At 59.7% G+C, this 12,409-nt stretch overlaps 1 protein-coding gene across 1 annotated transcript; it reads right to left on the reverse strand.

Moving 5' to 3' along the window:
• Positions 1-1,720: 1,720 nt before the first annotated feature.
• On the reverse strand, positions 1,721-7,222 carry XIRP1 (xin actin binding repeat containing 1; the record flags this gene model as incomplete). The annotated part of the gene is made up of 1 exon (XM_080715253.1): positions 1,721-7,222. One exon carries the CDS (start codon positions 7,220-7,222, stop codon positions 1,721-1,723), a length of 5,502 nt encoding a protein of 1,833 aa, XP_080571379.1.
• Between the last annotated feature and the right edge of the window lie 5,187 nt (positions 7,223-12,409).

A 12,409-nucleotide genomic window follows, 5' to 3' on the forward strand; every position in this document is an offset into this window, starting at 1 on the left:
GCTGGCATTACAAGTGTGTGCCGCCACACCCAGCTCAGCTTCAAGTATTTTGTAATTATTAATTAATTTACTCTTCACCATAGTAATACTATAATTGTACCCATTACACAGATGAGAAAACCGAGGGAAACACAAAACAGCTTGTAGCTGCTGGGCCCTGTAACCAAGCAAGATCCCTTAAAAGGCAGGGAGGGAGTTGTGGTGAGGGGCTTAGCCATATCATACTATGCCAGCCAGGGAGATTTGATACCTTGATTGTTCCTTATATACCACGGTCTCCCACCGGGGTAGGCTCCTTCCCGATTGATTGATCAATCGATCGATCGATCGATCGGAATTCCATTGTCCCAGGGGTACCCATCCGTATCAGCTGAGCAGGCTCAGGAAGGGTGAGGGGTTGGGATGGAGCTTGGAGGTAGAATACCCTTAGATTTAATTTCTTAGTAACACACACACACACACACACACACACACACACACACACCCTGATCTGAATTTTCTCGTCTCTCCATCTCGTCCTTCTCAAAAGCCCGTTTTCTGAGAGTAGGACCCCACTGGACAAGCCACTGTGTCCTGTTACGTAGAACAGGCCTGGCACATGGCCGGCACTCAGTGCTATAGAAAGACAGAGTGAAAAGGGCCTTGCGTTCCATTTTTCTAGGCCAGAATCTGAGCGCTCCCCTTCCCAGGATCCCCTGCTTGGCACAGGACGCCTGGTGGGTCCGGGACGTGGTCTAGCCCCCGTGGCCACGAGGTTCCCGGGTGTGAGAACTCCCAGCTTCCCAGGCCAGTGGGGGCTTTTCTCTCTCTCTGCTTTGGGTTCCAACAACCCCCTAGAATGCTGTGGAAGAACATCCGGGATGGACGCCGGGCCGAGGGGCCAGTGGTGTGCGTGGGGGGCGAGGAGCACAGGGGAGTGCGCAGGGCCTTTCTGGCTCCTGGCCCTCATGGTCCAGGGGGAGGGTGGTTCCCAGAGGCCTCCGAGGGGCTGCTTCCAGGCAACATGGGCACCTGGACGCTGTGGCTTTTTTCCCCATAGTATGAAGACAAACTCTGGAACAGACGCACACAGTCAGTCATGCACAGAGCAGAGCATCAAACTTTGGTTTATTCCGACTCTATCTTTCCCATTTAGGGTGAGAAGTGGGGATGCAGGAGGGAGGGCCAGAGGAAGAGGGCGTCTGGCTCCTCGGGCCACTGTTGATGGCTGGCCCTTTTTGTGTGACCGCTGGGTCACCATGGCGACCAGCGGAAGATGGAGATCTCAGTGGGAGAGCTGGAGGCCGGCCCTTCTGGGGCCCTCAGACCAGACCCTGACCGAGACCTCTGCTGTGGCCAGTTGGCCCTGGTCCTCTGCGAGGATTCAGGAGCAGACGGCTGAGAACATTCAAACCCTTAATAAAAGAAATAAAGGCTGAGGCTGGAGAGACCCTCTCGGGGGCTCCGACTCTGGCAGAGATAGCACGGAGACACAACGTCCAAGCATGGTGGTTACGGCTTCTGTACGCAGCTGCCAGGTGCTCCCTTCCTATGGTGCTCCACGGGCTTCTTCTCAACCTCTCTTCCCTCTTTTGCAAGAACTGGGCATCCTGATTGCTTTAGCCGCCCTCAGAAGCTGCCCTGTCTTCTTGGTCCTGGCCCAGCGTGTACAGGACATAGGCACCCCCTCTGGTCCTGAGACCCTGGAGGGTGGCATCCTGGTGATGGGGGGCAGAGGTGCTCACTGGGCAGCCGGCTGGGAGTGACCACAAGGCCCCCAGGCCAGCTCCGCTTCTGTCAGACTGCCGCTGAGCCCAGCCGGGCTGTGCAGGAACTGCCTTAGCAAGGGGGAGGCGAGGACGCCCAGGTGCGGGCCGGGGCCTCTGAGTGGCTCTGCCTGCTCAGTGACGGTGGTGGAGGAAGTGAGGACCGTGTTCCCAAACTGGTCCACCTCCTCGTACTGCTCCGTCACGGTTCTCGTGGCCCCATAGCGCTGGGAGCCCCCGGGAGGGGTCTGCAGCTCCACCCGCAGGCGACTCCGTGGCTGCCCTGTGGGCAGGGGCCTGGCTGAGGCAGCAGAGCCCTGGGTGCCCGCCTCCTCTTCCCCAGCCTTGTCCTGGGTGCTCTTCTGATGGAGCGGGGTCTGGCCCATGTCCTGAGCCAGGCGTGAGCTTGTCCCCCAGACGCCCTGGCTGGAAGCCTCCGGAAGCGTCCTCATGGCTGATTGAACAGAGATGAAAGTCGGAGAGGAAGTTGAATTTCTGCTAGAAGGCACGGCTCGAGGGAGTCCGGTCTCTTCTCCTGGGGTCTCCAGCCTCCTGGTGGCAGGGGCAGCCGAGGCTGCCTGACCTCTGGCCTCTGCATGATTTCTGATATGGGCCTGACTCTTGTCCCCGGTATGGCCTTCAACCGTGGCTTGACTCCAGATGACAGGTGGATCTTCAACCTTCTGGGTTGAGCACCCGGGCCCGGCCCTGCTGCTGGGCGCCACACTGGGATCCTCTTGGGGTCCCGGGGAGTGGCTCCTGGTGTTGGCCTCGGGCTGGAGGCTGGACATAGAGCGGAGGGCCTTGTGCACAGCTTCTTCAATGTCCAGCAGCCTGGCCAGGGTCTGTTCCTTCAGCCGGGCAACCTCTGCACTGACCCGCGTCAGCTCTCCAAAGGCCTGTTCCACCGAGACCTCAGACTTGTTGGGGGCAGCAGGAATCTTAGGGGCAGCCCCGCCCAGCTGGGGCACTGCCTCAAAGAGCCTCCGCAGGGCCCTCACATCTACACTGCTTTCAGCCTCCTGCTCCAGAGCTTGCACCTGGCTCAGGAGGCCCTGCAGCTCCTGTGGGCTTCCCTGCAGAATCCCAGGGCTCTCCGGAGTCCCCTGCTTGGAACATTCCATGGGCCGCTGTCCTGGGGAGCTGGGGCCTCGCTGTGGTGTGGTGGAGTCGCTGTTGTGAGTGTTGAGCTTGGAGGCTGCAGGGCTCTGGGCGTTGCTGCCAGCGACCACATCTTCCGTGGACCTGGGGGCCCTGGTGCTGAGGCTGTGTGGGGGGCCGGGATGGTTCTGTGCACTGGCACATCTGGCCAGAGGCTCACGTTTCTGGTCGGAGGCCGTGGGCAGTTGGGCTGGCTGAGTGGTGGCGGCATCTGTCTCACCTGGCTTGGGTTTTCTTTGTCCCACGTCAGAGGAGAAGCTGGGAGACAGAGCTGAGGGCTTGGGCAGCTTCCGAGGAGGGTGGGTCAGGGTTAGGTGTGCAGGTTTGGGGGGCACCTGGGGCTTCTTCTTTGGAGGCATGGCGGGCTGCACTCTGGGAATCTCTGTCTGTGGCCCTCCAGGGGTTCTCGGGCCAGCGGGGCTGCTGTGGGCGTGAAGAAGGGAGTCCTGCAGGGTCTTGAAGGCCTGCTGGGTGGAGTCCTCATCAAGGCGGACTTGGGCTGGAAAGTCTGGTCTTGTCACAGCAGCTGGGAAGGTAGGAGGGGGAGGAACAGAGGCATTATGGGAGTGCAGGTGGGCACCTGCAGCCTGGGCCTCGGAGGCCAGAAGGTGATGGGCTAAAGGAGCGGTCTTCGGGGTGGTCTCTGCAGTTTGGAGGCCCCCTGGGCCGACTTGGGCCACCACCATTTGCATGCGGCCCCCGGGATCCTTCTGCCCTGGCCCAGGACTCCGATCTGGGCCTCCCTGGACTGGGTTTGGAGCCTGTGTTGAGCGAGCTCTCTCCCTGCCTCCGGGCTGAGGTTCCTTCTCAGAAGGCTGGACACCCTTGGGTGGGTCAAAGGCCCTCACGGGATGAGCGGTGTAGATGCCATCCTGAATGGTCCCCCACCCCCCAGGCAGCCCTCTGGGTAGTGGTTCCTGTTCCCCACTGACCTTTCTGGGAGCTGCTGGGCCCCTGAAGTCACTGCCGGCCACAGGCCTGCTGTTGTTCTGGGGAGCACCAGAGCTTGTGGCTGGTGCCATTCGAGGACCGTCGTCATGGACAGGCGCGGGAGTAGCCGCAGGGCCGCCGCCCTGTTTGTGCCTGTTCAGAACTTGCTGGTGCAGGCTCTGGGCCTCCGCCGTGGCGGCACGCAGACTCCGCATGGCTGCCTGGAGGTCTGGGGCCTCCGATGCTGCAGGGGCAGCCGTGGCTCCTGACTTGCTCAAAGTTGCCGCCCCTTTCTGCCCTGCGTGACTGCTGTTGTTTTCTTGCCTTTGTGCATCCGGCGAGGGGGTTGGGGCTGCAGCTTCCCTAGACGGCAGGACCTCCTTTCCAGTGTTCTGAGGCAGGCAGGGGGTGGCCCCCGAGCCTCTCCTACACTCCATCTCTAGTGGGGGAACACGGATGATGTTCTCATTCGGGGGAGGCTCCCGGGTCCCCTCACCGGCCGGCACTGGACTGGGGTCAGCTGGCGGCTCCCATCGCAGACTGTGAAGGCTGTTCAGGTCTCCTTTGTCTATGCAGCTGGCCAGCAGCTGCACGCTTCTCCTTTCGGGGCCTTTGCTGGTCAGCTGAGGTTGTAGGGAGTAGGCGATCAGGGCGACCAGGCCCTGCTCCGTCTCCTGCATCACCAGCCCGGTTCTTGCCATGGAGGCCCCGAGGCCACACGCCAGCAGTTGCTGGAGCTCCGGGGCCATGTCTTCAACGCCCCCAGTGTTGCCCGGAGCCGGCAGCCTCAGGGGGTGGAGACTGAGCTGGCCGCTTGGGTCCTCCTGCACCAGCAGGCCCTGCGGGTCCACATCTGGCCGCCGCAGCACTTGGCGGACGATTCTGGGTAGCTCACCACACACCAGCTCCTCCTTCCGTACGCAGGGATGCCCCTGCCCCGGGCTGGGGAGCATGTATCTGGCTAGGCAGAGCTCACCTGGGCCCCGGGCCTCCATGAGGATGCCTCCGTGGTGCAGGATGCCAGGCGTGGCGTGCAGGGTCCGTAAGGTCGCCTCGGCCGCTGTCTCCTGTCTCTCCAGCTTCCCGTTGTCCGAGGGGCCCTCTGCCTGTTCTTCCTGGAGGCCGTCCCCTCGGATGCTCTCAGCTGCCAGGGAGCCCATGGGGCAGTTCTCAAAGAGCCAGGTGAACTTGTGCACGGAGCCTGCGGGGATGGGCTCAGGACTTCTCCTGGCCCCCTGCCCTTCCCTCTGGCCTGCCTCCAGGGCCTGGAAAACCTCCTTCTGGCGAGACACCTGCCCGGAAGGAATCTCTACCCGGCTGCAGTACCGAACAGGCCCTCTTCCACAGGGATGGCCTGAAGTCCGCAGAGGTTCAGTCTCAAAAACATGTCCGTCGGTCTGTCTTTCCCCAGCCTGGACCTGGCTGACCTGCAGGCGCTGCTCCCCGGAGCCCCCTGCCCCATCCAGGGCTGGGGGCGTGAACATCCAGGTGCAACACCGCCCCTCGGCCTGGTTGGTGGGATCCGTGACCTCTGCCCCCTGCCTCTCTGCTAACTCACTCATGGGGCAGGTCTCAAACAACCACCGGATGGTCTGCACATCGCCCTTGGTGGGTGGCTCGGGCTGGGAACCTTCCTGAGCCTTCCTCTCCTCTTCTTGGCGTTCCTGCCGCTCCTGCTGGTGGATTGTCTCCAGGGGCTGTGTCTCAAAGAGCCACCGAGCCGTGCCCACGTCCCCGGCCACTACTTCCTGCCGAGTGATGCCCCGTACCACGTCCACCGTACTGGGGCTCCGACCCAGCCGGTCTAGGGGCTGCGTCTCAAACATCCACCGGTAGCCTCGCACGTCCCCTCCGACGACCTGCTCTCTGCTGACCGAGGTCAGGGCGTGGAGCTGACCCTGGCTGTCCTGCATGGCATACACCGGGGACCCTGCGTCCTGGGACCGCCCAGCAGAATTCTTTAATTCTGCGCTACTCACACTCCCAGAGGCTGGAGTCTCATCCTGCCTGATACTGTCCAGGGGAAGGGTCTCGAAGAGGTTCTTGAAGCTCTTCACGTCCCCCTTCGCCTCGTCCCTCTGGGGGCCGCCCTGAGAGCGGGGCAGCGCCAAAGAGTCCTCCATGGCTAGACGCTCACACAGGAGCCCTTCGCCCTCCTGCCGGGCCACCCGCTGAAGGTGACCCACTTGGACCTTGTCGCCGAGGGCATCCAGGGGTTTCGTCTCAAACAGCCACAGGGTGGAGCGGACGTCACCAGGGACCACCTCCTCCTTGACTGGGGCCTCTGCCTCAGCATCCCCATCCCCCTTGAGAGTGTCCAGGGCTCTGGTCTCAAACAGACGCCGCTGCTGCTGGACATCCGGGCCGGGAGGGATGAGGTCTGGGGATGGCTGGAAGTCCTTCTCATCCACCAGGATCTCCCGGATGGCATCCAGGGGCTGCGTCTCGAAGATCCAGCGTGTGGTGCTGACGTCGGGCCGGGCGCCCTCCTCGAGGGAAATGCCCCGGATCACCCGCACCTGGCTGGGGTCCTGATTGAAGGCGTCCAGAGGCCGGGTCTCAAAGAGCCAGCGGGCAGACCTCACCGCGTTGCTGTAGGTCTCCTCCCGGCAGGCGGCCTTGACCTCGTGGATGGCGCCCTCGGCGTCCCGGATGGCGCACAGCGGCTCCGTCTGGAACAGCTTCACCGTTTTCTTGACGTCGCCCTTCAGCTCCTGGATCTCTGAGCGCAGCTCCAAGGGGCTCTGCTCCTGGGTGGAGGGCCGGGATCCCAGGCGGTCCAGTGGCCGGGTCTCAAAGAGCATCCTGGTCCCCTGCACATCGCCACCGGCTGCAGGTTCCTTCACGGTCGGCTCCGGCACGCCCACCCGGCCGCTCAGCTCATCCAGAGGTTTGCTCTCGAACAGCTGCCGGGCTGCACGGACGTCACCCCCAGAAGGCCGGGCAGTTCCAGCTGGCTCCCGGTCTATGCTGCTAGCAAAGGAGCCTTCCTGGAACTTTCGGGAAGTGCCCTGGACGTTGCCACCTGGCACGGGCTCTTTGGCAGCCGGTGGCTCGTGACTGCCAATGGCGTCCAGCCGCCAGTTCTCGAAGATCCAGCGCATGCACTGCACGTCGCCCTCGGTGGGCTCCTCGGAGCTCAGGACCTCGGCCAGGTCCTCGGCCACCGCCTCGGCCAGGTTCTTCCGGAGCTCCGGGTGGATGTGCTTGTAGAGACGGCGGAGCTCGCTGGCTTGCCGCTGCTGGTGGAACTTGGAGAAGGATTCCTTGGGTGGCGGCAGCGGCAGATCCCCCAGGGCAGGGGGCGGGGGGAGGGACAGGTCCTCCGCGGTGGTTGTCATGGGGATGGCTGGGGTGGAGGCCATCTGTGTCTGGACGTTGGCCATCCTCCTGGGGAGCGAGGGGCAGAGATAAGGATGGGGTTAGAGGCATCTGGTGGGGTGGGGACCAGATGCTGGCACAGAAGGCAGCAGAGAGCAAGGCCCAGGGCCTGAGTAGCTCTGAGTGACTTTTTCTGTTTGTGGTACTGGGGATTGAACCCAGGGGTATTCTACCTCTGAGCTACACCGCCAGCCCTATTTTTTATTTTGAAACAGGGTCTCACTAAGTTGTGGAGGGCCTCGCTAAGTAGCTGAAGCTGTCCTCAAAAGGCGATCCTCCTGTCTCAGCCTCCCAAGTACTGGGATTACAAGCGTGTGCCACCACGCCTGGCTCGGGTGACTTTTTCTTAGACTCTCTCTTTCTTTGAGTGGGCCTGGCCTAGGGTTCACATGGCCACCTGCATGGGTGTTGCGTGATAAATCATAAACTTAAGACCTCTGGATCCATCCATCAAGGTAAGTCCCTCTTCTCAGTATCACCTGCGTTGCTAGGAAGTAAGCAGGGCCCTACTGAAGCCCCACAAGGGATGCCCAAATTTTGCCTTCATCTGCCAAAGTCGATTTTCCCTGGTAGTCGAGTGGTGGGGAAGGACTAAGGGTCTCTTAAGGGTCTCCCTTAGTCCTGAAACCGGGGACGGATTTCTCCTGGAGGTAAAATTCCTCTGCCTAACACCAGAGGGCGCGCTTAGCACTTTGACCAGTAAACCCAGTTTGGGTTTGCCAACTCTCCAAACTGGCTCTCGTAGGCCCAGGTAGACAGATTAGGGGTCAGCAGTCCCGAGGCAGTGGGAGCAACCCAGGCTGAGACAGGGAAAACTGCTCACTAGATGTCTCACGGTTAGGCAGAGCCAAGTTCTGGATCCCAGCTCTGCTGTGCTGTTCCCTGAGACTCAGAAGGGCCCAGAAGGCCTTTCAGCACAACCCTTTATAATTAAAGTTGAGGAAACTGAGACCCTGAGTCAGGTCTTGGTGGATGAGCAGCAGAGTCCTGGCATGGGGACCCTAGACCTTACTTAGGGTCTGCCCCCCAAATTAGGAGATATCAGATGTGAAGCTTTCTTATTGGCCGTGGTACTCCATTTTTTTTTTTTTTTCAATACTGGGATAGAACCCAGGGGAATTCTACCTCCGAAGCTACATCCCCAGCCCTATTTTTTTTTTTTATTCTTTATTTTTGAAACAGGGTCTCACTGAGCTGCAAAGGGCCTAAGTAGCTCAGGCTGTCTGCGAACCTGGATCCTCCTGTCTCAGCCTCCCGAATGCTGGGATTACAAGCGTGCACCACCACACCTGGCTCTTCTCTATTCTAAAGTAGGAATTCCTAGGAGAATAGAAAGGGAAGGGTAGACTGGGAGACCAAGGTCCTTTCTGCAGAGACAGCCCTGTCCCTTGTTCCTGGAGACCCCTCCCCAGTCAGGTGCAAGTAGGCACAGCCTCTGGGGCTTCGGGGTGCAGGGCTTCTGGCTAAGACTAATCCCCTCCACGTCAACCACCTTTCACAAATCGTAGCCTTTCCCCAGCTCCCCCACCCCCCTGCAATGGCCTCCAGGTCCCTCCAGCCCTTCGCTGGCCTCTGTCTCATGTATGTCTTATCTGTCTTGTGACAGGTGTTATGAGAGTCTCCAGAGACCAGTAGGGAAAGAATGAGAAGCATGTGTCCCCCCACGCCCTGACCCACTGCTCCGTTCTGCGCTTGGTGCTAAAGATAGCCGAGGTCCTGGCCTCGGAACCGCAGCCCCGGGTTCAGAGGGAGGGTCAGGTCTGGCCAGCCAGGGTCTTCTCTTTGCTATCCTCGGCCTCTGGGGGACCCTGCCTCCTGCCTCCTGAGCTGCTGAAGGGGCCCTGACCAGCGGGGTGCTGGAGCCTGGGTTCCTCCCCACCCCATCCGCCAGAGATGTCAGAGCCCCAAGTCAGGGGTCTGAGCCCAGACCTGCGGCTTGAGGCTCATCAGAGTCTCAGTGGCTTCCTCTAGTCTCCCGGCTCAGCGAAGGTGCCTCCTGTCAAAGGCAAATACCTCTGCTGAGCAGATGTCATACAAGAGCCACTAACTCTGTCTCACTCCACCCCCAGGAATCTTCTGGAATCTAAATCCAGGGATCTCCAGAGGTCACTGAGTTGAACCTCTGGTGTTCAGAGGGGGAAACTGAGGCCAGACAGATGGGGCTATGCAGAGATACTCAGCAAGGTAGTAGCAGAGCCAGAAGCAGGATTTTTGGCCGTAGCCTTCCCACCTCCGCCCTTGCCCAGCCTGAGACTCCTGGAGCAGGGGTGTAGGGTGCGGGCAGAAGTCAGAATTGGGCTGGGCGTGGTGGCGCACGCTTGTAATCCCAGCATTTGGGAGGCTGAGACAGGAGGATCGCAGCTCACGGCCAGCCTCAGCTACTCAGTGAGGCCCTTTGCAACTCAGTGAGACCTTGCTTCAAAATAAAGAATAAAAAATAGGGCTGGGGGTGTAGCTCGAAGGTAGAATGCCCCTGGGTTCCACCTCCAGTACCACACACACACAAAAAAAACCCTCCCACCCTGAGACCCTAAATCTTAGGGCTTTCCCACAAGGTAGGACCAGGGCGGGCCTGGAACAGAGTTATTTTATGCAAGTTCTAGGCCACCATCTGTGGAGAGCTGGGCTCAGACCAGCCTCGGGGAGATGTGCTTGGGCCAGAGAAGCCAAGACTTTGACCTGCCCTCTGCCTTCCTGCGGTCCCAACCTGCCACTCCTTCCCTGCTCTTCTCCCTCTCCTCTTTTCCCTCCAGTCTCTGGGCCTGATGACACTTACTTGGGAGGAAACCCTGGAATCTGGGGAGCTTCAGGCCTGTATTTTAAAAATCAGGACTCCAGGCCACCTCTGGACAGCCTTTCTGAGTAGAGCCTGTCCCTTTGGGTGGCCCAGGCTTATGTGGCCACTCTGAGAGCTCCTGCAGCCCCTAACTCATGCCACCTTTGTGGGTTATTTATTTATTTATTTATTTATTTATTTATTTATTTATTTATTTATTTTCAGTCCTGGGAATGAAACCCAGGAGCATTCTACTGCTGAGCTATATTCTCAGCCCTATTTAAAAATAAAAATTTTTTTGGGTGGATTTGGAGATGGAACCCAGGGGCGTTCTACCTCCAAGGAACCACCCACCTCCTCCCCCCCAGCCCTATTTTTTAATTCTTTAGTTTGAAACAGACTCTCACTGTATTGCAAAGGGCCTCACTAAGTAGCGGAGGCTGTCTGCGAACCATGGTCCTCCTGTCTCAGCTTCCCGAATGCTGGGATTACAAGCATGCACCATCACGCCTGGCTCCTTTGTGGATTTTTTATGTGAGAGACCGCTCACCCAACCCTTGCTCCTTTCTCCCTCCCTCTCTCCTCTCCTTCCCGCTTCCCCTTCCCTCCCTCCCTCCTCCCTCCCTTCCTTCCCTCCTTCCCTCCCTCCCTCCCTCCCTCCCTCCCTCCCTGGTCCTCTCTTCCTTCATACTAGGCATTGAATTCAGCAGCACTGGAACTCTGAGCTACACCCCCAGCCCTTTTTATTTTGAAACCGATCTCCTTACGTTGCTAAGGACCTCTTTGAATTGCTGAGGCTGACCTTGAACCTGGATCCTCCTGTCTCAGCCTCCCAACTACTGGGATCATGGCGTGTGCCACCTCGGCCGGCTCTACTTCCTTTCCTCTCTAGTGCCAATCCTGAGACCCCCCTCACACCCCCACAGGGTCCAGAGGCCCAGCTCGGAGCCCGCCGTGGCACGCAAGGCTAGGTTACTCACCAAGAGGATGTTGGCTGGCGGATGCCTGGGGTCTGTAGCAGGTGCGCCTACAGGTCTATTCCGACGGGAGTTTCTTGCTTGGGATTGGTTCTGCTCTGGACTGGGTCAGGCACCTCCTTGCTGCCCCCGGCTCTGGGTCTCTGTTCTCTGGCAGCCCCAGCAGCTGCCTTTATCTGGCCGGTTAGGGGGTGGGTGGGCCAGCGCGGGGGCGGGCGGCAGAGGCTAAGTTCAGATCATTAAGTGGTTCAGTTATTTTTAGGGCTTGTAGAAGTCACTCTTCCATCCCGGGGAATCAGTTACATGTCCTTTGGGCTGGGGAGGGGCGGTGGAGGGTGCCAGGAGAGCTTCCTTCACCCAAAGTCCGCTCCGAGAATTGGGGCTAGTGACTCAGCCACGCTGTGGGATGGGGTGTCCGGGCTATTTTGAGGGAATGAATAAGGAGGGGCACTGGACAACTGGATGGCCCCTAATCCTTTGCGCCTCCTTCTGTCTGACTATTGCAGACATGTCTGTACCACCATGCCAGGAGACTGCAGACTCCCGAGGGCAGGACCAGCCCCTCCCGGCCCCAACCAGGGCCCCTCTGAGAGCAGGCCCCAGCTCTCCTCAAGGCCCCTCTGTCCCAAACCTTCTCCCTCTTAGCCATTTTTTGTCTCGTCCCACAATGCAACTCCACACAGCCTGGAGGGAAGCAGCTTTGGGGGAACACCTGGCCCGGCCCCCGCACTTTGCCAGGGCCCCCGATTTATCAAAGAATCCCATGGTATGCACTCTGGTTATCTGGATCCTAATCTACTTCTAGACGCTTCTGTCTGACTCAGGGCCCAGACTTCCCGGGAATGGAAGGAGGGGACGTGGTATGTGGGAGCTGAGTGCGGGGTTATTTCTGACGCTGGAGTCATCGGCTTCGCAGTCACAGATGGGGGGGCACACCTGCCCCTCTTCACTGCCTGAGCCCCAGGGCCTGGCAGGCCAGCGTGGAGAGGCACGGGACATCTTCAGCAAATGGGAAAGAAGCTTTTGTCTGGGGGGGGGGGAGGCGCGGTCCCACTCCAGGTCTCAGGGTTACAGGTGTGGTCTGTGACCTGGCTGCTGAGTTTGGGAATGCCGTCTGGGTCTGGAAGGAGGCAGGACACGGTTCCCTTTTACCCTGAGGTCAGTGTTAGCCGTGCACCATCAGCTCTGGGGGGAGGGGTGGCAGTGGGGGCCTTTGGGGGCCCCTCTGTCTTCCCCCTCTCTTTTTCTGCCCTCCTACTCCTGCCCAGGGTCTCTGTCCTGTGTAATGAGGGTGAACAGCCAACGTAGTGTGTGTCTGAGGTTTCCCAGGGAAGAGAGTTTAGTTTTGCCGGGTGTGGTGGCGCACGCTTGTAATTCCAGCATTCAGGAGGCTGAGACAGGAGGATCCAGGATCATGGCCAGCCTCGGCCACTTAGTGA

Source organism: Muscardinus avellanarius (genome assembly GCF_963383645.1).
Source record: "Muscardinus avellanarius genome assembly, chromosome: 18".
Taxonomy (NCBI): domain Eukaryota; kingdom Metazoa; phylum Chordata; class Mammalia; order Rodentia; family Gliridae; genus Muscardinus; species Muscardinus avellanarius.